At 36.6% G+C, this 27,816-nt stretch overlaps 1 protein-coding gene across 3 annotated transcripts in view; it reads left to right on the top strand.

Moving 5' to 3' along the window:
* The window catches only part of PAPLN (papilin, proteoglycan like sulfated glycoprotein), a 55,907-nt gene that overhangs the window by 12,929 nt on the left and 15,162 nt on the right, over positions 1 to 27,816 (top strand). The window contains exons 2-15 of one of the 3 annotated variants that reach the window (XM_072427406.1): positions 5,964 to 6,182; positions 7,143 to 7,204; positions 10,451 to 10,566; positions 17,964 to 18,024; positions 18,186 to 18,288; positions 18,865 to 18,995; positions 19,235 to 19,358; positions 21,370 to 21,450; positions 22,096 to 22,268; positions 23,265 to 23,388; positions 23,512 to 23,638; positions 24,836 to 24,895; positions 25,891 to 26,098; positions 26,356 to 26,532. In XM_072427406.1, coding sequence (XP_072283507.1) covers positions 7,148 to 7,204; positions 10,451 to 10,566; positions 17,964 to 18,024; positions 18,186 to 18,288; positions 18,865 to 18,995; positions 19,235 to 19,358; positions 21,370 to 21,450; positions 22,096 to 22,268; positions 23,265 to 23,388; positions 23,512 to 23,638; positions 24,836 to 24,895; positions 25,891 to 26,098; positions 26,356 to 26,532 — 1,542 coding nt within the window. In that variant the 5' untranslated portion in view covers positions 5,964 to 6,182; positions 7,143 to 7,147. The remainder of the gene's footprint in view (positions 1 to 5,963; positions 6,183 to 7,142; positions 7,205 to 10,450; positions 10,567 to 17,963; positions 18,025 to 18,185; positions 18,289 to 18,864; positions 18,996 to 19,234; positions 19,359 to 21,369; positions 21,451 to 22,095; positions 22,269 to 23,264; positions 23,389 to 23,511; positions 23,639 to 24,835; positions 24,896 to 25,890; positions 26,099 to 26,355; positions 26,533 to 27,816) is intronic. The other 2 variants (XM_072427407.1, XM_072427408.1) reach the window with 2 other exon arrangements.

Genomic DNA, 27,816 nt, shown 5'->3' with positions numbered 1-27,816 from the left:
TAATTACATCACAGTGGAAATGTTGACACTATTCTTAATTTAATTACAAGGGCTATTTACATTCCAGCAAAGTTATAGTTTTAAATGCCATAATCTATGTGTTTAAACGTTGCTCACACTGAAATGTACTATATTCCTTTAGGTAATAATGGTGCTATTGTTTTAAGGCTTATGGAACTGTAGTAGTAGAGACATGTTTAATGGCTAATGTCTGTATTTAGTTTAAAGTACATCTCTTAATGTTTGAATATCATTGTATAGCATTTATTTTTATTTTTTTTACTACTTTGTGCTTTACAAACCTATTCTAAAGTCAGCTATACCCTAGTAGACTTTTTAATAGATTGGATAGTAATTTCTCCAAAACATCCTATTTAGTAGTAAAGTGAATTATTGTGAATTATTTTCCATGATTAAGGTTACTATACCCTTTATGGATCTGCAGGTTGTTATAGTAAAGAAACTCCCGTTATCTATTTTTTTTTTTTGCTATAAAGCCCCTTGCAATATTATATTGGAAGGACAGAAGTGCTGGCTATGGCCTAGTAAGCAATCCATAACAGCGACATATTGGCTATCATACTTATATCTTCCTCATAGTTTACCCATCCCGTCAGCCAATATACAAATTGCCTCTTAATCACTCTTGGCTATTTAGCTAGCTCAGACACAGCACTCCATTAGTGCTGAGCCCCCTAGCTCTGCTGAGCATTTCCTCTACACCTGTTGGCTGGCTAATTCAATGTTTCCCCTGTCCAGCTGCTGTGTTAACCCCTTGTTGTCTAGTCTGTTGTTTCCCAGCCTATTCCCTGTGCTGTTCCAGTGTCTGCAGTGGCCCCTGTGTCACTGGTGTCTGTCTCCTGGATCCCTAGTATTTGACCCCTGGTTTGTGACCTGACCTCCCTTGCTTGTTGCCTGCCTCGACCCGGCCTTCTCTGACAATTCTTCTGCTTAGTGATTTTAGTACCATGTATCATCCTGCCCACCCTGGTGGGCCAAAGGACTGCAACCTGGCAGTAACCAGCAATCCAACATCCTCACCACTAGAGGCTCTGGAAAAGACCTGGTTACTGCTTAGACTTTGACCCTTCTCAGGACCCACACCACTTCTGTGCAGGCTGTAGTGCTCCCTAGTGGCTCGCTCTCCCCAAGAGTGACAATGACTATGCACCTGCTCATGGGTTTGACAATTTTTGCTTATGAGAGCCTTTTTAATCATTTGTAAAGGTCTGTGTTAAAATGTCACGGTATGCTTAGCATATACAGTACTTTGCAATGAAACACTTGATCTCAGTCATTTGTAGCAGTCACATACTGTAGAGCAACCAGAAAGATGAAACATGATGCTAATTAATTGCTAAAGGTTGATGTATCTGTACTTTGGGCGTATATTTGTGTCTTAGAGAAATCTGTAATTTACATAACTTTACTGTTTAGGGCAGAGGTTCCCAACCCTCTGTCTAGTGGGTCGCGGCCGTTTGACAGGTGGCCGCAAGAGTACTGAGACTAGCGGTGGTCTGTGGCTCTGGCCGGTGCACCCTCCAGCGGGGTCAGGAGAAGAACCCCGTGTGGGGGGGGGGGGGGGCACACAGGGCAGAGCCGCAGGCCATGTCCCTCGTAAATGGCCAGCTAAGAGCGGTGGGCGGGTTATGTCTCTGGACTTCTGTTTTCTGGCATTATGATGTCACTCGGGGATCTTTGAATACAACAATGACCTGAGTGAGGCACACTATTAAATCTGGACTCAGGAATCACTCAAAAATAATATTGGAGGCTTATGGCCTGGGTAAACAAAATATATCATCATCATCATTACTTGTAGACACTGTTTGAATTAAGATCCAATAATTGCCTGTTGAAAAAGTAATAGCTGACAGGTAGTATACATGTGATTTAATATGTCTGTAGATACAATTTTTACCACTTTCTGCATAAAGCCCCCCCCCCCCCATATTGCATTATTACACTCCAAATCGTGTAAATCATATTAAGTCTATTGTACTCTCTTGAAATATTCTGAGAAAAAAATCAATCTAACCAAATCAAATGAGATGCCTTCATACAAAAATGATAGAAAGGGTTGGTTCTTAGATGCTAAAAAGCAGGGTTAGGTTAACCTGATTTTTACATTTGCTATTTTAATTTATTTATCATGTTGACCACATTTATGAAAAGAAACCCTTAACTGATTGTTACATGTACCATTAAGAAATTCTGTAGAATTAAAAGTAAATGACAAAGGTAAATGACCTTTAACATTTCAGTATTATTTCAAAAGTTGTATTCCATATAGTTAAATCAGCTGCTTTCATTACCTATGAAAAAGGCTACAAAGCACCTATAAATAATCCATTATTTAAAGTACACTGTTTAATGTTTTCATCATCAGAAGCAGTGGACCATTGTGACCTATGTCTAGGGATTAAGTGGTCAAAGAGAACACACATTGACCCCCAGCAACTAGTTTTGCAATGATCACAGTCCTTCATTATTGATGGGATTTTTAAATGACACTATAGAATATGAAGTAAATTTCAAGCAATGTACTTAGGTAAATAGAGGAGGTAAATTGTTAGAACCTCTTTCTGGTTTAGTTTGCTGTCTGTATTCTTACTGGGAAAAACTCTGCCAGAGAAAAGACATGAAAAGTATATTGTAACTGTTGTCACCAGAACAGGAAATGAGGGGAAATCTTCAAATGTAAAGTCATGTTCAGTGACAACTGGGCAAAAAAAAGGGATTCCACTCATTTGCTGTTTTGTCAACAAGAAAAACAAAAAAAAACAAAAAAACAAAAAAAACAAACTTATCTGAAATTGCAATTTAAAGTTAAAAAGTGCACTCCAGTTTCAAGTTCTCACATCTGTATGTAAAGATTATAAATGTGTCTAATACACAGAGAATGAACTTCCCTGTACTGTGAAAACCATTCTATTTACTGTAAGTAAACATTTGCACAGAATCCCCCATGAAATGATTCTGTGTGTAGCTTTGATGTTTTCTGAGTTCACTATAAACAGCCTGGGGAGTAGATATGTCATAGTTCCTAATTATTTTAATAGACCAGAAAGAAAAAGAAACTAATACATCTTCTGTCTGTATTAAATCCTGTAATAAAAGAGATAGAACAACAGCAAGCTTCCTTTCATACTGTTTTCTGGCGTATCTTGTACTTTAGTTCTATTTTTGAAGATGAAAATGTAAACATTTGTAATGCATTATCTGTGATTACAGTACACTTTAATACACTTAAAAAGAGTCGCCATAATTGGTTGATGTAATTTCTCTTGCTAACCCCAGCCAAAACTTTTTTTATCTTTGTCAATTTGAAAGAAGGGTTAGAACCCCGTCAGGTTTACTATGCTTTTTTGTGTGCCTCCTGGGAAGTTTTTTTCTTCACCAAGGCCAGGCCTTTCTTCATGAAGCATTTGTCATAGTTTCTGATCCTTTTCTACTTTATCCAATAAAAAAAAAGTTTTGTGAAGTTGGACTTTAGCGATGATGATAGACATTAGGACAATTGCACACTGGTCTGTGCCAGCAGTTTTAAAGTTATTGCGGCACGTTAGAATGACTATCCAGTAGACAAACTGCAACTACTTATCCCGGTGGACTTCCATGTTTCTTCCTTTCTCCCACATCAAAATGCTAAACAAATTTTTTTAATAAAACCTTTAAATTACATCTGTTTTTAACACATCTAATTTTATACCTAGTGACACCATAACCGTAGTTTTGTTCTTCTCTGTGTAATACAAGAAGATCATAGCTAGTAGGAGTGAATGGAAGGGTGCTATACATGACTTACCCAAAATATAACATCTTGCTTCATGTACACTGCCTTAGGTAATGCCCTTGTGATGCTCAGCCTCACTGATTGATAATAGTTAAATCCAATAAATGAAGGTGGAAAGGAGGGGGCAGGGGAGGTCAAGTTGAGGTGGACAGGGATAGATCATCCTGGATGCTAATTAGTCATAAAATAAGATGGCTCTACATGCTGAAGCTTCTAATGCACAATGTGAGAAGCTGCCTTAAAACAAAATAAGCAATTACAGTTCAGGAGAGAAGCCTGTATAACGGCGCAAGACTGGAGGCAAAGCTGGACTTCAGCTTTATACCTGGGTTGTGCTTACATGTCTGAACATTCCTATTTTTAATATGTATTATGCTTGTATATATGAATGTTTGGACTCTCCTAGATTCCTGCATTTTAGAAATTTAGTGGAATATTTCTAAGGCTACATACAAACGCTAGATTTTTGTTGTTGGAAATGAACGACTAAAAGATGAATGAATGAGTTACATACATACAGTGCCATTCTGGTCTATGGAGAGGGGAGGGGAGAGAACGAATGAGCGGCACCCCTCTGTGCCCTCCTCCCTTCACTTCAATTGTGGTCGTTCGTCTTCTGTTGTTCGTGGATCCATCAGGACAGTTCCATGAACGATGCTGGATGGGCACTGTACACATGTCAGATTCTTGTTCGAGACAAACCCTGTGGCATGAATCAACCAATGTGTGTACCTAACTGATGGATCTAATTTTCAGTCTATTTACACAGACACTTGACGTAGACTTAATTGCAGATTTTGTTAAAAGATAATAAAATTAGATTTTTCTAAATTAAAACACAATGAAAAAAAGTGAAATGGCAGGAAATTTGAATAATTGTTTATAAGTAGATTAAAAGGAACAAGAAAAACACAAATTAACCCCTTACACTTAAACAAAAGAAAAAACCTTCCTATCGGGAGGAAATGGACTGTCAGCCAAATGTTGCTGATTTTGGTATTAGATTCCGCATTTAGTGGGAGGATAAATGGGGCAGCATTCATAGTTGAACTGTGGTCAAAAACACAGCAAAGCAAAAGCCAGCAACTTTTTTAGGTTGCAGTGAAAAGTACAACGGTACTAAATGTGTAATGTGACATTTGGATTTCTAATTAAAACAGGACCCCTCCTGTATTTACCATCCAGAGAGTTCTCCAGCAGAGGTCCACTTTAATGGAGAGGTTTACCCATTGTCACATTGTTATCGCTTACCCATTGTCAGAACTTAGAAGAAGGGTTAAACATATGGGATATTGGACGGGGGATCAGCAACCAAAGCTAGTAAGCAGAACACGGTTTGTAAAATACCCCTTTGTTAAAAGTCCCCCTATTTGGGCCAAAGCAATACAGTTTATCTTCAGCCAAGAAAAATTATACTTAAGGTTGATTACATCAACTTGTAATCACTCAGTGTCTGAAGCTTTCAGAGTCGCAAAGTCCTGTACGGTTTAGTTTAAAAATAGTTCAATAGCCCATAGTCCAATCAGCAGTCTTCAGGCAGAGGAAATACAGCTCCTCGGCACAGAGCTCAGCATCCAATCGGTTCCAAGCTTTAATGCTGCCTTTTTTTTTTACAACAGAGACTGACCCCTCTTATAGTACATCTGTGCTATTTATGGCCCAGACTTTCTGTCCAGGTGTGTACCCAGGTGGCATGAGACCGCTCACCCACTACTTTCCCTTCCCATTCCAGAGCACTGAAACAAACTAGCTAGTGGCTAGTTGCTTCCTGTTTTTTTCTGGACTCCTACCTCAGTACACACTCTGTACACCATGCTTTATATAAAGTGGAAAAATTCCTCCCATCCAGAACCTACCTTTGTGATCCTGTACACAAAGTATGTGTACTGGATCTAGATTTACACTGTGAGGAGAATGTTTCTTTCATGTACGAATATAGGCTTCTAGCTGCAGTGCAAACAGGCCAGGAATACTGCCAATGATAGATAACAAAAGAACAAAAACATCATGCCTTGTACACCTCTTTACTTATAATATGTTATATAGGATCTAAGCATGCATAGTAACAATCATTAGTACTAACTATTCTGTGATATGGGGGATTGTGTTTTTGACAGTAAGTAGTTTCAAGGGAACATCATCACTTTTCTTTATTTTAATTTCTCAGCTTCAAGCCATCAACTAAACCAACATCTGGGGCTCCTGTTTATTGGAAAGCGTCTCTTTATATGACAGAGTGTAAAACAGACAGAGACTAAACAGTGATGTTCTTGAAGCTGGCAGGCCTGTGAGAGTGGGTCTTTGCTCAAAGCTTGGCATGAAACGACCTGCCATTCTGCATGTTGGCACAAACACAGAGCCAAAAGCAAACGTTTGGGAAGAACAGGTAGGCCTGTATTTACATGTCAGATCTGTTTCTTTTCCTGGGAACAGTAATACTGTTCATGGCTTCTAGAATCCTGCGTTAGCCAATGATTTCACTTTACTTCTGTTTATTACTATCCATGACATGTGTTTGGAAATGCACACAATTTTTCAGTGAAATGTATACACAGGATCTATCTGCTGCATCGCTTCTGTTCAAAGTTCAGATATGTTATCAGGCCATGAATTTTTTGTTTTCAAGAATCAACACATTGTAGCTTTCAGTTGTCTACTGAGAAAAAACATCTGTTTAGCCTGTAATAAAAGTACACACTGGCAGTTACTGTTGCATGATACAATCGTTTTGATCATTTTGGGTGACTGTTTATGAATAATACATGTTCTATGGGCAGGGGGGTGAGAAGGAAGCTCCATGGTGGGGTGTTATACAAAAGTAGAACACAATGTAGATAGCGGATAGTTGAAGAGTTCTCTCAGTACCTAAAGGGTACTATATAAGGGGACACAGACCGAAAAAGGTGCCCTTTGTACCCTCATAGAACCACTACTAGCCTTGTATTGCTCAATGCTGTCTCCCTCCTGTGCACCTGCAACCCTCCCTCCCCAACACTCCCACACACTTAGCCAGTTGATATAAACTAGTTTTTGATAGATTTATTGTGAGATTTGATGCGTTTTTATTTATTTTTTTAATCTTTTAGTTCATAATTGATCTAGACCAAGTGATTCCATATTAATTACTCCATCAACAAGTATATACAACCTAGGTAAAGTTACTGACTATAGACTTTATATGACGATAGTGAAAAAAACATAAGCAGTTCCCATATTTCTTTCTTGAAAAACTTCCTTTTCTAATAGGGCATACTGGTGCATACAATCCTTTTGGGGTTTTTTTGGTCAACCTCACAATAACTTGTTCTGTAACATTTTAACTGAAGATTTGTTATTTCCTTCTTAGGTAAAATGAAGGCACTTTTGCTGTTCGTCATATTGACTCTAATATTTGATTCAGCATACTCAGTAAGTACAAGCTTCTATTATTTATATTGTTAAATAGAATGTTAAAAAAATTGAACCTTACTTTGTTAAAGTTTTAGATGTAGGGTAAAATAATACCATTGATTTTAGTATTACAGTAACACTTGGTATATACTCAGTAGCCAGTCCATTCAGTTAGGATAATGCGTTGGAAGCAGGAAAAGTGGGCAAATTGCTATGGCTAGATAAATAGCATGCATTGGGTGCTAAGGCTAGTCAGATAGATTGAAGCTATTGTATCATGAATTGATGAAAAACGTAATACTTATCATGAAAGAATCATGTGTTTGCATTTTGGGATGGCTACATAGAAGTCAGAGTACCTATGGTGATCCCTGTACCCTACAATGGGGATGTGACATTAAAAAAATGAAATACGAGGGAGGTGGCTAGGTCTGATGAATAACGTTTCTTTTAGATGTGGATGGCTGGGTGCATCGTTCACCTGGGGAGAGATGTAAGCAGGATGTTCTATGGGAGGAAAGCAGGTCAAAGGAGGCAGTGTGATGCTCTGGACAATGTTCTGTTGGGAGACTTTGGGTCCTGACTTTTAGGGTGGTTGTAACTTTGACATGTACTACCTACCTAGAGAGTGTTGCAAACCTTCTTTTAGCAGGATAATGCACTCTTCTGCCCTACAAAAAAATGTTCAGGAATGGTTTGAGAGACAGGACAAGATCTAGGTAATAACTTTACATGCAAATTTCCAAGGTCTTATTCTGATCGAGCATCCATGGGATGTGCTAAAAAAACAAATCTAGTCTATTGAGTCCCTACCTAACAGTTTACAGGAGTTAAAGGGTCTGCTAATAATGCCTTGATGCTGGTTACCACAATACACTTTCAGATCTTGTAGAGTTTACCTTGATGGTTCAGAGTGGTTTTGGGGGATCAAGAGGGCCTACACAAAAATAGACAGGTGATTTTAATGTTATAGCTGATCAGTGTGTAAGGTGGTGCTTGGCAAATATATGATGCAATAAAGAATATCTAATGTAGTAAATGTGGGAAACTTTGCTCCAACAGAAGGAATAAAAACTAAAAATTGTTTTTTTTTATTAATTTGAGACATTTAGCTGTGTATACTATCAAGTTAGTGTTTACTTTTTCGTAAGTTATGCAATGCTTTTCATAAAGTCATTTGAGGACATTACTTTTACTACATGTGATCCTTCATTCCTGTAGAATGTCACATCTTTGTGATTTTAACACCCCATAAGCTGCTCTACACAATGAAGCATTCTGTTTTTCAAAATAATGTGTTTCTACAAACTCTCAAAATGTTTTCCATGCTTTCGGTGTCACTGAAGCCTCCTGTTGTTAAAAATCTCAGCATAAGTGTATATTTACATCTGTACATCATCCGGTTGTCTGATTTTGTGCCAGATATGAGATCATTTTGCCTATGGAAAAAATGTGTACAAATCTTCAAGTATTTCAACTGAAATTTGCTAGGGGTGAGTCCATTGGCTGCCTATTTATTATTGTCAGGGTTTTACGTGCAATCTGTTAAATTCCATGTGAAATATGCAAATATATTACTCTATTAGGATACTTTCCTATCTTTTGAAGGAGTTTCTGTAACAATTTATGGGCCTTTGCAGAAAAAGTAAATTCCTATTACCCAACAACCGCTTCATAGACTCAACGGTACAGCCTAGTGTATTAACATAACCTAGACATTGAAAAACTTTTGTTCTGTCAGGTGCTAACACCTAATATCTCATATCACTCAAGCATGCAGATCTATGTTGTAAAATGACTCCCCAATTGTTCAGATCCCTAAAATTAGATTAAAAAACGGTTAGATTGGTAAAGTGTAATAAACGTTGGGGTCAAATGAATGCCCAGATAAGGAAAGGATTTTGTCTCCCATTTAAAATTAGAGCTTCTTGAAATTAGGGAAACACGAGCATTCAGGAGGTTAATGTTAAGGGACAAAGATTTGCTTCTAATTACTGTCAGGCCTGAGACCGCAGAGAAAGAGTTTAAAATTTAAAATAAATTAGGAAGGGACACAGCAGTGGCAGAAATGTACTTTTAAATATCATCTGCAAACAAACCACATTTTTGCTCAGAGGAGCCACAACAAATGTCATTAATGTCAGCAATAGCCAATTAGAATAAATCTTAGGGGTTATATTGCTTACGGGAATTGTAAATAGATTAGGGGCAACTCTGTCTGGCCCCCCTTTTCTATCTGCAAGATCCGAGATCAGATCCTTTGAAATTTGAGCAGAGGGCATGGAATAGGGGGATGACAAAACTTGCAAGAAAAAGGGACCAAACCCTATTCTTTCCAATAAAAATGTAAGATCAATCTAAGACAAATTTTATAAGGCTTTATGAAGGTCAATTGGCAACAGCATGGCCTCTCGATAGATCTCAAAGTCCCTATTCCCAAAGATTACAAGTATTAGGCTTATTAACCGATGAGTTTGGTCTGGAGCCTGACGGTTATGTAAAAAGCCTACCTGGTCGCTGTGAAAGAAAATTGTTAGGGTGTTCAGATAAAATTTTAGTCATATTTTAAGATCACAGTTAATTAGGGAAATGGGCCTGTAGTTTGAGATATTGATGTGGTCTGACCAGGTTTTGGCAATACACTAATAGAAGCCTTATTGTCACCTAAGACATCTGCATTGCCTTCTCTAAAAAAATTACAGTACAAGGCCAAAGGAAGGGATAGCAACTATGAGAAGGTTTTATATTAGACATTGGAGAGGCCATCCAGGCCCAAAGCACTGCCAGATCTTTGAGATTTGATGGCCCTCATCACATCCTCCACACTGAAATCAATTTCAGTTAAAAATTTCAGTTAAAACTTATCAGTTAACTCAGCATGAATTCTTTCTAATTTCATTAATAGCAAATTAAAGAATAACCTTTGTAAAGTAGGTCTAGAGGTAGTGGGGGAGGGGGAGGGAAGCATAAAGATTTTAATAAAAAAAATAAAATAAAATAAATAAAGAGTCAGGTTTGTCACCCAACATAATGAACTTATATTTGATTCACCACAAAGATTTCTCCGTCGTAGATAAATTAGGTTCTAGATGTTATTTATTGATACTACTAGTTCTATCATTGTTAAGTCTTTCTGCTGATTCAAAAGAATAATTTACAGAAATAGTTATGATTTAGCTTTTTCTTTGTATAAAGTGTATAAAGTGCACCATCTGTTTTTTTTTATTTGTGTTTTACCACCCTCTTAATTGTAATATTTTGCAGGCAGATAAGAAGAAGCGACAAAGTGATTTTTGGGACAACTGGAGTGACTGGGGAGAATGTAGCCGAACCTGTGGTGGAGGTGTAAGTTTTAGAGAACGACAGTGTTACTCCCGCAGGTAAGTAACCACATTTTCAAAACCTAGGATGCTTGCTAGTCATCTGTATGTGAGGGTTCATGTACTGCTTTGACCTATTTCTATGACCTGAAATAAAGAATCCAACTGATACCCAACTCTTGATGAAATGTAAGCTTCTGGTATAATATGCTATATTAGATGTGCTGTCTACAACATGATGCACAAGAAGGGTTGATATATATATGTATGTATATGTGTGTGTATATATATATACCACATTTTTAAGGTGTCAGGTCCCTAACAGCGCTTTCCAGTTGGGTTATTTTATAGTTCTTCATCTTATACACTAATGTATTATACAGGTTTATACCCTGTAATTATTTATTCTTCAAACCACAGTGATGCCATTGTATTTCTAAAATCGTACCAGGTGTTATATTGTTAGGTATGTGGCATTACATGCCCTCACCATACTATAAAAACATCACACCCACAAGTAAATGAAAGACTAGGCATTGTATACTGCAGTACAGCAATAGTTTCCATCTCCCAGATAAAAGCAGCTTCAAGAGATCCCCTAAAGCCACATTTCTCTGACAGGGTTTTAATGGAATGCTTAGTCCTCTGAATTACAAGCTCTGTAAGCCCTGTTTTAAATCTGTAGGTTTGCCTGAAGGTACAAACTTTCATTACAGGATTGGATTTTATTGTCTTTGGTCTATTAAAGATGTGGATTAACAAAGAAATAAAATTAGCCCATTTTTATTTCAGTCATCATGTGGTTATTTTTATATTCTCTTGTTCAAGAATAAGTATTTATGTTTTATACCAATATATATTTTGAGATCAATATTATTTAGAGAAAAAAAACCCATAAAAACTTTACCGGCATCCTTCTAAGCCTTAATATAGTTTCAGTACAGTTCCCAAGGAGAAACCATGGTGCTGATTTTAGGTTAGGCTTTTGGATCTTCCTGATAGCTGTATGAATGCTTCTGATCATTGATATCAAGGCGGTAACTACAGCTGGGTGACTGCTATGAAACCAAAGCAGAGAAAACCAGTCCTGGCTGTACATAATTTAGTGGTGGGATCATTTTACAGCTGTTCTGTGGAAAGAAACGCATAAACAGGACAGTGATCTCAGACTACATATTATGAGAGTAATTGGTATAATACAATAAATTGTACATGCCATCTTTAAATTACACCTGTCCCACCATGATGGTAGCCATTAAAGTAGAAGCCCTGGTAGATATAAAAGACACAAAATAATATAGCTACTGTATATAGGATAGCTTGGGTACAATGGGTATAATATAGAAGTTAGGCTGTCCAACTCTGACTTCAGATATATAGGTAAAGGTATTGCAGAATACAAATGTAATGCACATTTGGGTGAATGGAAGGTAATATAAGTGATAGGAGGGTGTATAGGCTGAATCTTGTAATTATTAGGGACTTCCCTTCAACTACTGCATCTCTATTTTCAATACCAATTCTTTTTTTTTCACTTATAAAACCAGTGTTTTACTAAGTAGAGTTTATAACAATAAAAAAAAAAGATGAAGCGACAACAATATTATGGCTACATTTTACTTTATTATAAAAATGATTCCACTTTTAAGATTTACTCAATCTACTTGGATACTTATACTGTAGAGAAGATTTTGAAGACTTAATAAAGTCTTTGCTCTAAATCCTGGGTTGTCCTAATCCTTAGATTTAGTGATCAGTGGGAGTTTTTCCTGTGTGTTGTATGTTACTTATGTAGGTTCACATAATATTCACATACTTTAACATGTTAGAACTATATAGGGAGATGCAACATCTCTGTTCTTATAGCTATGCTGAATCAGCATATTCAGAATCCTTAAGACAGAAGTAGTTTAAAGATTTTCTTTCAATGCCACAACTACAACTGAGCTTTATTTCCAACAACTGTATAAACTTTTTTTTTAAATGATTAGCTTTTCTTTTTACTACCTTTGTTTTTTTTACCTGATTGCTTCCAACACTGTTCTGTTATCTGGAGAAAAACTCCTGAAATACCCCTCCTTCCAGTTTCTGCTCTGATCCCTCCCTGTTGGATTAGGTTACTGGCTGGTCCCATTTGTTTTTTTTTTTNTTTTTTTCCTTGCAGAGATACATTTGCCTTTTGTTGCAGATGGGACATTGAACCCCTTTTTTCCCTATCATCTCCTGACTTCCTCCCCCCTCCTTCTCCATACCCCATTCAATAGATCCCTATTCTTCTGGACTGTATGGAATCCTTTCACTTAGGGCCTTGGGGCATTTTTGAATGTGTTTGCACTAGTTTACCTTGCTACATTCTAAGTTTTTACTATGTTATTTTTCATGATATTTTATTTCTGGACTGTTTGCGTTAAAGTTTTTGTAGCACTATATCCCTTTTTATCCAGTTTAAATAATTCTTCTATTCTTGTTTCTGAATATTTGAAAACATAATACCACTTTTGTAAAAAGACACTGGTAGATGCTGTACAATATACACTCTGTACAATATACACTCTGTACAATATACACCAAGCAGTCAAAACATTAAAACCACCTACCTAATACTATATAGATCCCCTATGTGCCACCAAAGTATCTCTGACCTGCCAAGGCATGGACTCCACAAGACTTCTGTCCTGTGGTGTCTGGCAACAAGATTCTCTAAGTGATATGATTCTTTAAGTTGTACAACCTCAGCAAACCTGTCTTCTTCCCACTGTACATCCTACTGCCCTCCCTTCCTGGCCATCTGCAGGATCTAAAAGATTCATGAGACCAGGTCACTTTTTCTATTGCTCTGTGGTCTAATCCTAACATTTACATGTCCATTTCAGCATTAGACAGGGATCGGTATGCATATCCGAATGATATGCATTTATGCAGCCCCATATTTAGCAAAGTACAATGTACTGTTTTTTTTGGACACCATTTTTCATGGCCTGCATTAATTTTTCTATCAATTTGTGCACCCATGCCAATGACCCTGTTGCAGGTTCACTTGATATACTTCACTGGGCCACTATTAGTAGGTACTAACTACTACATATCAGTAATACCTCCCCCAAAGTTTGCTGCAACACTGATGTGCCTCCTTACCTGGGATTTTCTCTGATGAAGAGTTTTTTGCCCCTTTTTGAAACATGTTGGATGTATTTGTTTTTGGGTGAATTTAAATTGTGGACTCACCGAGTGGTTCGTCTCTACTTGCTAAATCTGTTGGTTGGAATGATACATTAAATGACAGCAAATGCTTTACTTCTCATATATACAGGCAGTCCCCGAGTTATGGAGACCTGACATACGGACGTCTCCTAGATACGAACGGAACGGGGATTTCCTGCTCGCTCCTGTGCAGGACAAAAGCTTGATGGGGGAAGGGGGCCGTTTGCATGACTTGCAGAAGAAATCTTTTGCTGTTTGGCAAGCTTTTTTAACTCTTTAATGACCGAGACAAACTCTGCAGTTGTTTCTTTTTGCATATCAAAGCGCAGCTTGCACCAGAAGTTAATGAATGTCTAGGCTCCATAAAGTTTTCTTTTGTTTGCTTTGTTTGTGATTAACTCACAGTCAGGATTTTTTTACAGTAACTGACACCACACTGCCTAATAATATGTTAAGACAAACATTGGTCCTAATTGCATTTATAAAAATAATGTACCAGTTCTGATTTACATACAAATTCAACTTAAGAACAAACCTACAGTCCATATCTCGTATGTAACCCAGGGACTACCTGTACAGTTTTCCCTCTGAACAAAATGTGATCTGACCACACTGCTTCTAACACTGTTTTGTAAGTTTTACAACAAAATATTTTTGAATTTCCAGGGGACCCTTTCCCAGGGATAGTGTAGCTTCACCTTTTTTAGATGATTGCACTCTACCTTCACCTAGAGTAAAAGAGATTTTCAAGGCCACTTTGATGCCCTATGAAAGACATTCCCAGCACCCCTTTTTCCCTACATCATAGTCAGGAAGACAACTTTCTGATACAATTTTCCTATCTCTCTGCCAACTACCTATACTGTGTAATGCTCTTTGCATTGCATCCAATGCCCAACCATAAAATTGTAAATGCCCAGTAGGTTCCCCCTCCCACCCTTGTGCTACTCTCACCCCTGGAGTCGTGTCCTTACTGTCATTACTCCACCCATGAAAATGTCCCCAGTCCCCCACCCCCTCACACACCACCATCACTTTCCATGCTGTGCTGTGCTGTGTTCCATGTCATTTACAAAGAAGGTTTACATGTTGTGTGTGGGTACAGTTTTATAAATCAATATTTTCACCTGGTAAACAATGCTGTCATTTATTTGGGCAGATCTCATTTGTTTTGTTCACTGGAAAGTCCTCTTAGCTAATAAATCTAAGCCAGCTAACACTTGTGTAAGTTTAGCTGAAACTTGTTTAACATAAGCACAAGAGTTCATTGGAATTCAAGTCTTTGCTTGCTGCCTCCTAAAATAAGTGAAGCCTTAAAAATGTATCTAGCTAATAAAGCAGCTAGTCTTATATGCTTTTCATAGACAAAATGTAATAATGCAAATGGTGACAGGGACCAGTTAAAATATTTTTACCAATCAGACTGCAATAAGCTGAAATCAGTTTTATAGCCAATAGTTACTGAGAATTACACACTTTTATTGCTGCTTCCAATGTTTATTACAATTTAAATGTCAGTTAAGTTTAGACATTTATTTTCATCTTTGAATTTATCATTTATATATTTTTCTTGTCTGTACAATGCATGGGTAATAGCTACAGACAATTGTTTGAATATTTTGGTTAGAATGTTTATTTCAATTGAGCTTTTTTCTATACATTATTTATATACACATACATACTATATTTATGCAATAAAAATACTATATATATATATACTATGTATATATACTATGTATATATAATACTATATATATATATATATATATATATACATAGTATATACATACTATATTTATGCAATAAAAAGCTAACTTCATGATAGATAAATGTCAAAGATCTGGCTTCTGCTCACTTGTTCTTTAGAAATTACTGTAACATTGGTTAAGATTTCATTTTGCTCATTCAAGGATTTCCAATTCTAATCATAATCATCAATGCGAGTGACGTACATCTCATATTTACGGTTGACCCTAGGGACACTGGCTTAATCTAGTGCATCTTGACAGTATTTGCCGTCATTGGGATAATCTCTGACACTACACAAATTAAACTGGGCTGAATTAATTGATTGCAGTAAGGGGATTTTTATACATTAACTGATTAACAGAGACTAAATTAATTCAGTGCCAGTAGCAGCACAAGGTTTGACATGTGTCCTGGCATGGTCAGAATAAAGTCAATCCTGTCACTAGGTGATATTTAGGTTAACATGTTAAAAATTGTTTTCTTTGTTTTAACTATGTTAATTTCCCACCTGGTGAATCATTTCCAATTCTATTAGTCATTTCCATGGATCAGAAGCAGTAGCAGTAGTGCAGTGTTTCTCAACCAGGGTTCCTCCAGAGAATGCTTGAGGTTTCTTGAGCTATTAGTGATTTGGACCTCTCAGCTTGTTTTTGGCTATCTGTAAGGGCGACATTCCTCCAAATAGCCAGCAATGTTGTAGGCATTCCTCCAACTGACGACCACACTAATGTACTGTGAGCTATGGATATAGAAGGGTTCCCATATTTTAAAAAAGTCATAAAGCACTGCTCTAGCGTGTTTAATGTCTGCTATCCATTAACTATAGTTTCAGCAGTTTAAAGACTTGCAGAGTAACCCAGCCATGAGACTTATCCTTCAGGCACCTCTGTCATAGAAAATAATTTGGGTTGCAAATTTTTCCATGAACGGAGCATGTGTCATTCAAAGGGGAAGACACTTCCCCCAAAAATGACATCATAATGCCGGAACCCACCCACTCTCCCATCGCAGGTCTGAGACACAACCCACCGCCCTAACCCTGTGATCTGTAAAAGGGTTGTGGTCCGTGGCTCTGACCGGTGCACCCCCCCAGCGGGGTTCTTTTTCTGAGCGGACCACCAAAATTTTCTGGGGACCACCTGTTTGCAACCGCTGTTTTATAAAATAAAGTTTTGCATAGCTTGGTACAATAACCAGTACATATAAATCAATGTAAAAATTATAAAGGAATATAACATTTGTTCATGGGATTTATGAAGGGTAAGGTTGCTGTTGGCAGGAAGTTGAGGGAAGAAGTAAAAGGGAAAAGTACTTGTTGTAACATATAGTAAAAAATGGCATCTTTTTGTAGCATATTCCTTTGCTACCCCACATTGCAAGAGTAAATGTCTAAGGGTAACATAGGGAGATTTACTTACCTCATCCCTCGCTCCTCTGGCAGCAGGTGAGATCCTGTTTCACCGGATATGTGCAGGCCCTCTATGTCCTCGCTTACATTGCATATTTACTATTTCCTGCATTGTAGGGTATATAATCAGTGATAGGGTCCTTTGAAAAACGCACTTACTAAAAAGGCTCAGGAAAGGAAATTGCAGGAGCAAGGACGTAGGGTAAGTACATCCTCCCAAGACCTATATGAGCATAGTTACATAGTAAGGTTGAAAAAAGACATAACTTCATCATGTTTAACCACTAGAGAAATAAACATATCCCAGATAAAAACCCTGTGGACATAGTTGATTTAGCAGAAGGATCCCTGGTTCAATATAATCTAACAAGGGAAAAATAATTCTTCCTGATCCTGTGAGGCAATCGGATGTTCCCTGGATCAACAGACTCTGATGCATTTTGCCACCTAGTGGGGTATTATTATGGAACTCTTACAACTGACCTCAGTCATATTTCGTATGTGATACCCAAAAAGGTCACAAGTATATATTAGTGATCCATTCAAAGACCTCAATTTGTCAACATTACACAGCAAGAAAAAATATGGCAAGGAAATAATTCCAAAAATTTAATATAATCAGAAAAGAGACCTCAGAAAAGGTCCTAGTTTAGGTAGTGCACTGAAGTCGAAAGTCAGATCAAATCATGTTCTACAACATTAAAATCAGAAATAGATTGGATGTTCAAATATAGCTCTGAGATACACAGACTAAACCTCTCTTGTGCAACAGATTATCAATATCTTTTTTGTGACAATACATAGCAAACTAAACTTCCCAGTATTTGTGTCCCTCTCTCTTTTCAGTCATTTTCATTGCATTGAGTTACAGGGACCTCTGGTGGTCAATCCAACAAATAAAGAGCTGCCCTCACTATAGCAGAAATTCTCAATAGCAAAACTAATAGATTGGTTCAAGTACTCTACATACACCTTGGTCTTTAGATTAGATTTTGGTGTGATAAATAGCATGCATGCTGTTAAATCATAGTGGATGACATTACATTGCTGGATTGAGCACAGTTTTATAACTGCAGTATTGATCTTTTTTATTCCTTAGGGCAGATGGGGGATCGAATTGCATTGGACCAACCAGAAACTATCGTTCATGCAATGTGCAGGTTAGAATCGCTGTGAAAAAAATCAATACAATGTTTTTTACATTTGTATTAAAAATATGATAAATATAAATTATGAATATGTATCATGTAGCCGACAAATATCATGTATATAAAAATACAAATTTCTATGTGTGATGCTATTTTCATTTTCCAACCTACAGGATTGTCCTGATGGCTCACGGGATTTTCGTGCCGAGCAATGTTCAGAATATGATGGCATGGAATTCCAGGGGAAAAGATACAAATGGTTACCATACTATGGAGGTATAGAAACATAAATGTATAAGCATAGTAGCATTATTTTTTCTGTTTGTTTTGATATCTATCTTGTATCCATATATCTGGGTAAAATGCATAAAAATTTAGCTTTTTGGCAGTAAACATGTGATCTTGTGAACATGCAATTTTTTACTTGGCCTAAAATGTTTACTATGTTATTTAGCTATATATTAATATTACAAAAAAACATGTGGTTTTCAATATAAACATACTTTCATTTTCTACATTTTCAAAAATGAATTAAAATGAATTGAAGTAGAAAAACATTCCCCAAAAATAGTAGTTGTTGTAATTGTAGTGCTGTTAAAACGTAACCACCATCATACTTTGGCCAGTGAAGCCACCACTCCTGGTAAATGCTTAGAATGATCGGAACCTATCTCCTGACATATTAGAAAATAATTACTAGACACCCTGAATATATTCAAGTCTATAAAATGTACTTGTGTAACATATTGCTTATGTTTACCCAATGAATTTACAACATTTGCCATGAACAGATGTTGTTGTTCTAAGCACAATAAAATTAATGTTATGACTACTTGTACTTTTTTTTCCAAGCATCCAATAAGTGTGAATTAAACTGTATACCCAAAGGAGAAAACTTTTACTATAGACACAAGAGTGCAGTTATTGATGGAACCCCTTGTGAACCAGGCAGGAGGGATATCTGTGTAGAAGGGGTGTGTAAGGTAAGATTCCCCAAAGTTCTGTTGTGTTATGGAGAATTATTAGTGGGTTTGGGAACATAGCTTTTTTTTCTTTTTTTAATTTGTGGAGGTATTACTAAGGAAGGAATGGCTTTTATGTTTTTATTCTACTGTCATATATGTTGAAAGCCAGCTAGTTGAGGATCTTAAACAGTTGCGGATCCTAAACATTGTTTCTTCTTGATTTTTGATTTGATTTTGATTTTGGTTTGATGTTTTAGACTGTTGGTTGTGACAATGTACTGGATTCAACTAAAAGAGAGGATCGGTGCTTGGTGTGTGGAGGGGATGGTAGCACCTGCTATGAGGTCAAAGGATCCTTTGATACACCCACATTATCAAAAGGTATGTTACTTTGACATTGCTGCTGGGGATATTAGTTTCCATTAGAATTTATTTCTTTGGCATTCCAATAATTTTATCAGCAATAGGTTTTAGTCCCAACTCAACTGGTAACCTTCCCTTAAATGTGACATTCAGATTATTATATATTATTTAATTTTTTCCAGTTAAAAAAGTACTACTTTTATAGTGAAAATACATTCACAAAAATCATCAGCCCATCCCTAACGATTTCTCCCATTAAAACAGGGGTGTTAAACTCTGGCTTGGGGGCCAAAACTGGCCCCCAACTTCCTTTTTTTGGGCCCCAAAGGATTCCTAAATATGAACTGCAGCTGATCCACCGCTGCATTGAAATAGCGCCGCTACTACAATTCCCGGCATCACTCGCTTCTATAGACCAGCAGGCTCCCTCTCTGCCTATGCGTGGCCCCACATTGGACTGTTTTATAGACACAAATAATGCCGGGAATTTCAGTAGCGGAGCTATTTCAATGAGGAGGGAGTTTCAGCGGCAGGCCACTCATAAGAATTAGGTCCGCATTGGTCGCGTCTGGCATTTCCAGCACTCTACCTCAGCTGTACTTTTCCATGCTACTCCAAGGCATTGACTTGAATGGTTGGATTTTCATTAAAGAATATTTTTTTTATTATTGTTAGCCTGTGCAAAAAGGATACCATTGAAATTAATTAAGATGGCTACAAACGGAGAAAGTGGCATAAGATTTTTTCTTAAATAAAATTAAAAAAAAAAATTATGACACTTTTTCTAATATAAGCTTGTTACAGATTGAATGTGAAGCAAAACCTCTTTGTTTCCACATGAAAAGAGTTTATATCTAATAAAGGAAAAAAGAGAAGGAACAATTTCCTAAAATTTTTCAATACATTTCAAGGTTGGCCCGTTGTGTATTTGAGTCTGACACCACTGTATTAAGCATATCTAAACCAAAGAACAAAATTGTTGTAGCATATAAATCCTTAGGTGCAAGCTCTTTATTTTCTGATGATACTTACAGTAATGTAGAGTTTCTGTCTTGGGGTGACAATGGTCATTTGCAGTACCATTTCTATACAGGGGTAGTGTTGCCACACAAGGATTTCTATCATGAACAATGGAATCAGTAAGAGTGCAGTGGATAGTTTAAGAAGTTATCAGCTTTTAGGTTATCTGTTATATCAACAGATACTACTAAAAACTTTCTGTATTCACTGGCTAAAAAGGGAACAAATAAAGCTGTGTACAGACACTAGGTTTTTGTTGCCTAACACAAACGTTTGTGATTGTCATGGGCAAAAATCTAGTATCTGCCCCTCCAAGGTCCTTTAGTGATCTGTACTGCCATATCACTAAACAACTGATGCAAATGACTACTATTGTTTTTTTGGGGGGGGAGGACAGAGCCTTTGCTCATCCTCCCTATTTAATGTACAGCGCTGCGTAATATGTTGGCGCTATATAAATCCTGTTTATTAATAATAATAATAATAATAATAATCCTCCCCTCTCCCATCTGCACAAACGCTTGTTGCTGAAAACAGTCATTAACAAATTTTTGGTTTAGCATGTTTACAGTGTTTAAACCCTAGGCTCTTTATTGCAGAGGGGACAAGCTAAGTCTCTTCTGCAATAAAACAAACTTACTTGGTTGTTTGCAATCATCTGCATTCGCAGTTCAGTGTCTAAGCATAGCTTGGTGTTTGGAATGAAAGAACTCCCAAGCACATGCACAGGAATCACGTCATTCTGGCCTTGGCCAATCAACATCACCAAAGATTCTAAACCAAGAAAAGTACTGGGTGAAGATGCCAGCAATGAAGAAAGGAGCCAAAGGGAGGCGAGATTAGTTCCACTTTAGGAAAAGTTAGTTTTTAGTATTCACTCTTTAAAGAACATGTGGAGATGGCTGTAAGGCATTTCATAGAGCCCAAGGTTTTAGAAGATATGATAGTAGTGCCTCTTATAAGGTATATGTCCCATTTTTTACAGTTAACCTGTCTCTTGGTATTCTAGGTTATAGCCAACTTTTCACCATTCCAACTGGAGCAGTCAATATTCAGGTGAAAGAAATCACTCCAACAAGGAACTTTTTAGGTAAATTGAAACTGTAAATTACATTTATAAAAACATAAAGTGTGAAGGTCAAATAGACATCCTGTGACTGTACAAATATGTATCTCTATATTTTTAACCAGAGTGAAGAAAGGTGGGTGAGAACCTCAGTTACATTTTATGTGAACATCATTTTTTTTTCCAAGAAATAAGCTTTATTAAATTTTCAATATATATTTCCAACAGTATAATATAATTTTGAAAGTATTTCTATTTCCTCCTGCTCCAGGACCCGGGGTCATTGATATAGAAAGTGATTAGAAACCTGCTCTATGAGTTTGTTAACCTTCAGGCTTTTATAGAGCTTTACTCGTACACAGATGGCATGCAGTCCAGTTTCATAATATCCTTTTACAGAATAGTTTCAAAGCAATGCAGGTCACTAAACCCTCTTTGTAAAATTGGACCTAAAGACAGTGCAAGTGAAATGCTGACAGTGTTTAGGCAATTATAAGTTTTAATCAACAACATATATTACATTTATTAAGATTTTTTAAAGTTGTTTTCTTTAAAATATAGCAAAATAATAATGCTAAATGTATCAATATGCTTATTGAAATGTGATGAAGTCTGCTGGGAGTGTGAATAATGTATGTGTGTTTAATATAGCAATATTCTTTGTTTCAGCTGTAAAGAATGTACGTGGAGAATATTATCTGAATGGGCACTGGACCATAGAATATAGCCGAGCGTTGCATGTAGCCAGTACTATTCTTCATTATTATCGAGGGTCAGAGGGAGACCTTGCACCTGAGGTCCTAACAGCCAGGGGACCAACCACTGAACCTCTAGTTATTGAGGTAAGTTAGTTAGCCTGGGTCTACACGGACGTTTTTAAAAACACATGTAAACGTTCCTACTTTGTTTATATCTGTTTTTATGCACTTTAATTAATATGCCTTTAAAACGCTGGAAAACGTCTATGCCGCGTTTCCCATGTTTACGTTTTAAGTGCTTATAAACGTGGGAAAACGCCTCATTGAAATCAATAGAAGTGTTTACCCGCGTTTTGGGGTGTTTTCCAGCGTTAACCCCACATTTTTATTTTTTTAACGTTGCAAGCAACGTTATAGATAACTCTCCTAAGCGTGCCTCAAGGAAACGTCCTGGTGTAGATTAGCTGATTGGAATGCATGGGAATTTCAAACATGGGCCTTTAAAACTTCAAGTTAAACTCTGAGAAAAACATCCGTGTAGACTAAGCCTTAATGATGCATAAAGGAATTATAAATGTCCTGAGGTTGCTGACCAGAACAGAATGACAACTTAAGTTCAGGTTAAGTTTAACTATAAGCTAGTAATATTTGTGGGCTGACGTAGACCTAGTGGAAAGACAATAGCATGTCAATAAAAACATAACTTCTTACATTTCCTCCCGGTGTTTTGTAGTCAGTATTAGTAGTTAGTATCAGAGTTGTAATCTCAATTAAGTTCTTGGAATTGTCAAATTGTATGTCTGCTACTGTATAGTTTATAAAGACCCCATTTTCAATGTAAACAAATTGTAGGTAAAAGCACAGAAAAATCATATTCCTTATTCGAAATGCCTACTTGCAGTGTTCTTGTTTTCATAAGATTCCATTCCAGGGAGTGTCAATGCCTCAGCACAATCCTTTCTCTCCTTGCACGCCATAACCCTCTCCTTGTCTGAAAGTATCTAATTATTCTCTTTGCTGGCCCACCATCTCCACCCTACTTCGCCTGCATAACCTAAATAAAATAAAATAATCATCACATTCACTTGGTGGCATGTTATTTTTGAAATGATAATTAAAGAGAACAATTGTTACATGCAGCTCATTGGACAAGAATCCAACCGTGGAATACAATATCAATACTACCTGTCCAGCCAGGAGGAGACAGATGACTACCAGTGGAGTTATGGCTCTTGGACTGAATGTAGTGCAGAGTGTGGAGGAGGTAAGATAATTTAGACTGAGCGACATTATGCTTTTAATTTTAGTGTTGGTCTTGGGATTAAATGAGTATATATTGCTTCCCTCATCATAATGAGTGATTATATTATCCTTTTTATTTCTTTAGGCTACCAGTCCCGTTTGGTGTTTTGCACTATAGACAATGAGGCTTATCCAGACTATATGTGTAGGGACAAACCAGCACCCCCAAGCAACCGAACATGCAGCACTCAGACATGTCCACAGACAAAGAGGTGAGATATGTTATCTACATTTGACCAAGTGCAAATAAGTGCAGGCTTGTCCATTGCGATATTTGGTATTCTGATAAACATTTAATTCTCAGTTTTTACGTTACTTTAAAATACTGCACACCTAGAAATACTATCACTTGGGTATTATATTGTGTGAGAGAATTGTGTATATTGTTGGTGTTATGAATTAGATTTTGCACCCTGGGTTATATTTTTTGGAAGTTAAATCACTAGATTCTAACTATTCACCCTAATTGCTGATCACCCACCTTTTCTCTCTGGTGTCTGGTAAACTTTGTTTTTAGCATTACCAATTCCCTTTCCCTTAAGATTCTGGGCATTTTGGTCCTATCGTGGTCTTGTGTTCTGATTCTGATCTTTTTTTTTTTTTTTTTTTTTTTGAGAAAATTATGACCAAAACACTCCTTTTGATGCCATAAAGTGAAGGTCAAGACATAGGATGTACAAAGGATGTGTAATGTAAACCATATGTCATAAAAGTTTGAAAAAAACAAGAAATTGTCTTCCAAACCCTGGAGGCTCGATGCTGTGAAGGGACAGGTTACTTTTATAAAATTAAAAATTGAACCTAAATGTGCACCACAAGGGGTTCAAAAAGTTAGCTAACCATTCAAACTGCCTCTCTGATGGTTAAGTCAGTTGTTTCCATATGTATTAACTCCTTCCAAATTATACTTGGTCATGGCATCATCAAAGGTACTTTATTTAGCCCACTGAAATCCAAATCCCAAAATAATCGCTAGCAGTAAAATAATGACCCCTGCTTCAGTTAAAAAAAATTTTTGCATTGCTTTCAACTTTAATTTTCTTTTTTTATTTCACTCATGAATTGATCTTCTTCACTTTTTGCAGGTATTGTTGTAATCTTAACTTTAATGATCTTTCTTCCTTTGGGTTTTGCTTTTTCTTTGTAACTTACATGGATCATTGCCAATTTGATCATCATTTTTTGAATTAAAATTAGAACTTTTACTTCTGAGGTCTTACTAACTCTTATTACATACATTTAATTAGTACAGATTGTTATAATTCACCTAAAAAATATTAACTTCTTTTTTATCTTAGCCTAAAACCTAATTTACCACTGTAATCTTATGTGTAATGTAATGTCTAAAATGTAGATTTTTATGTAGTTGTTTGTATATTGCATTTATATGTGTTTATTCCATGTAAAAGGATGTCTTACATATATCAGCCAACAATGTGGAGTCGAATAACGAAAACAAAAATGACCAGGTAATCAGGAGCGTAATCTTCTTACGCTCCTATGGGTGCTCTAATGCTTTTATGGGTGCCGCTTTGCATTAACCAACTGAACTCTGTAATGTCTTTTAGGGGATAGTACTATAACCTTGGTGACCAATAAAAGAATGGCCTCGTACTTTCCAACTGAGTTTTCCTTTCCTATAGAAAAATGTATGCAGTGAAAATTGATAACCAACCAAAAATCAAATGGGACAAATAATTTGTAAATTAAATTATTTCTGGTGGTAATACAACTGTTAGGGTGATAAATTGGTATCTGCCTTAGATTTGGTTTTGTCCTCTGGATTAATATTACTGGAATGTTTGCAGTTCTAGCCTTATGTACATATTTATATATGTATATAACACACCAGTAGAAGTTATTTGTTAGCTAAGTTAAGGACATTTCAAAATTTCAGTCACTTGGCTAAATTAGCCAGAAATTCTCTAGTGACAGACCAGAAATCCTGACCAGAAATAATCTTTAACAAATATGCTTTATTTAATGGAAGCACTTTCTTGATAAATACCTTTACAACACTAATGTGTTTATTGAAAAATGAAACTAAATGTTTTATATAATGTAGAAGGTGTTGTCTGTCATTGTGTTTTACCTACTGCTGTTCTTTGGATGTGGGCCTGGTACATTTGGTGCTTAAAGCTTACATGTCTGGTGCAAAGGCTGATAAGTTTGTGTATTGTGTTAAATAAACAGAGCATTTTGCAAGACATATATCCTTTCTAAAATATTGCCACTGGCCACAATTGGCACTTACATTGTCGAATTAATTATTTAATTCACTAAAACACAGTACATTTTACTTCCTCTAGACTGGAATCCAAATTTATTGACCCAGTCCTTATTTGCAAATAACATTGAGACCATATGAAAGAATCATCAATCTAATTGCCAGATGCTCGGTGTCTAATATTTTGTAAGATAAATACATTTATACCATCTTTACCACTTTTTAACTGGCTTTCAGCTGGAGGATTGGCGAGTGGGGACCATGCACAGCCACTTGTGGTGGTGGTACGCAGACTCGGTCAGTGTACTGCATTTCATATGAAGGGAGAGCCTCCCAACAGACAGTAAATGACGCAGAGTGCACTGCGTTTACAGAAAAGCCAGCCACCCAGCAGGTCTGCAATCTCCGAGCGTGCGCTAAATGGAACACAGGGCCATGGACATCAGTGAGTGCTACTTTGCATGTATTGTTGTTATAAGGTCTTTCGTAGTTTGCTTAAAGATAGCCTGTCATGATATAAATATAACAACCTAGAGCAATAGTGTTATACCATATAATGCAACACTTAATTATTGTTATCTCTATTCTAAACAATCTGTCTATGTATATGTGTGTTTGTTACTAATGTGATTGCCTGCAATATACATTTTTTTATAATATAATATAAATATATATTGTTAAGAATCAGGCATTGTCTTCCAGTGCTCAACAGAATGTGGAGAAGGAATACAGAAACGAACTGTAACTTGTAGAACGGATTCTGGAACCATTGTTCAGGACACGGCTTGTACGCACCAGGTGAAGCCAACAGACAGTCAGCTGTGTTATGGTGAAAACTGTGTTCAGGAAATTGGCTGGCACATTGGAGAGTGGGGATTGGTAAGAAATGTTTTTGATATACATATTATACTTGTGTAGTATGTAAAGATTGTTGGATTTCAGGTCTAAAGATGATACGGTCAGGATGGTATGAGAACCCTTTTAATCCAGAATTTCCCAAGCGGGTTTACCACCACTCTGATTATCAGTTGTATTATTAAAACATCCCATTTGTATTGTTGACTTACATGGCTTTAATTCCATTTTATCCATGTTATGTTAAATAAGGTACCTTTACTACCCCTGTCTTCTTGTAGGTTTTGTGTTCTTACATTTTCATTTCCATTCATTATTCATTTTTAAAAGTATGTAAATGTTTTTGTTTTGAGAAGTACAACTAGTACAACTACCTTCAAGAACTGGTAATCAAGCCTGTAAAAGAAGACATTTCTAGATTATTTATTAAATTTAACAAGATTTTTTCCAGCAGCATCAACTTGTGGAAGACACTGTGAGCAAATTCTGTCTTTAGGCTCTCCTCATATATAGTTTACGCCATGTGACACTGTGAACATGAATTCTATCGGGGGCACACATTTTGCAAATTTGGAAACATTGCCATCTCCAATGGCACATTGGTTTAGTGTAAACCTACTGCCCAATTAAAGTTATCTTCTAGTATAGCTATAAATTGTTGGCTAAAATCAGAAAATTCAACCAGTAATTCTTTAGTGAACAATGTATCTACTTTGTTGATCAATATATGCACATCTGTTATCTTTTTTTTTTTCAATTTATACAATACCCATACTTTTTTAATTTATACAATTTCAATATTTTTTGCATTTTAGTATGTGAGGCCTGGATGGTTGGACCATGTAGTAGTATATTATAACCAATACCAACCTCAGTTCTCCACTTACTGAACCATTTCCATCATAAGACTATTTACAAGAAAGGGAGAAATGGCAGAAGACTCCACCAGTTAGAATAAATCCTCAGGATAAAAGAATAAAAAATATAATGTATACATAGCTTGCTTAATAATCCATTTACAAAGGCATAATAATCAAATGCTTTATTTAAGCCTATACAGAGCAGACTATCGGGACATAGTTCGTAATAATATTTTGGCTATTTGTAAGGGTGGCAGCATTCTCACTGGCCAGCAATGTATGAGGCATTTTTTTACTCACCGCCATATTATACTGTGAGCTGTGGATATAGTAATTATAGCAGCGGTTTCCCAAAGACCTAAAATGTATTTTCAAGGGTTTTCCCATTTTAAAATGTCAAGAAACACTGCATTAGTGAAAAGACATACACTTTAACTTATAACAGTAA

This window comes from Pyxicephalus adspersus, chromosome 12 (assembly GCF_032062135.1).
Source record: "Pyxicephalus adspersus chromosome 12, UCB_Pads_2.0, whole genome shotgun sequence".
NCBI lineage: Eukaryota > Metazoa > Chordata > Amphibia > Anura > Pyxicephalidae > Pyxicephalus > Pyxicephalus adspersus.
The sequence above is the reverse complement of the archived record's forward strand: the minus strand, read 5'-3'. Positions and strand labels throughout refer to the sequence as shown.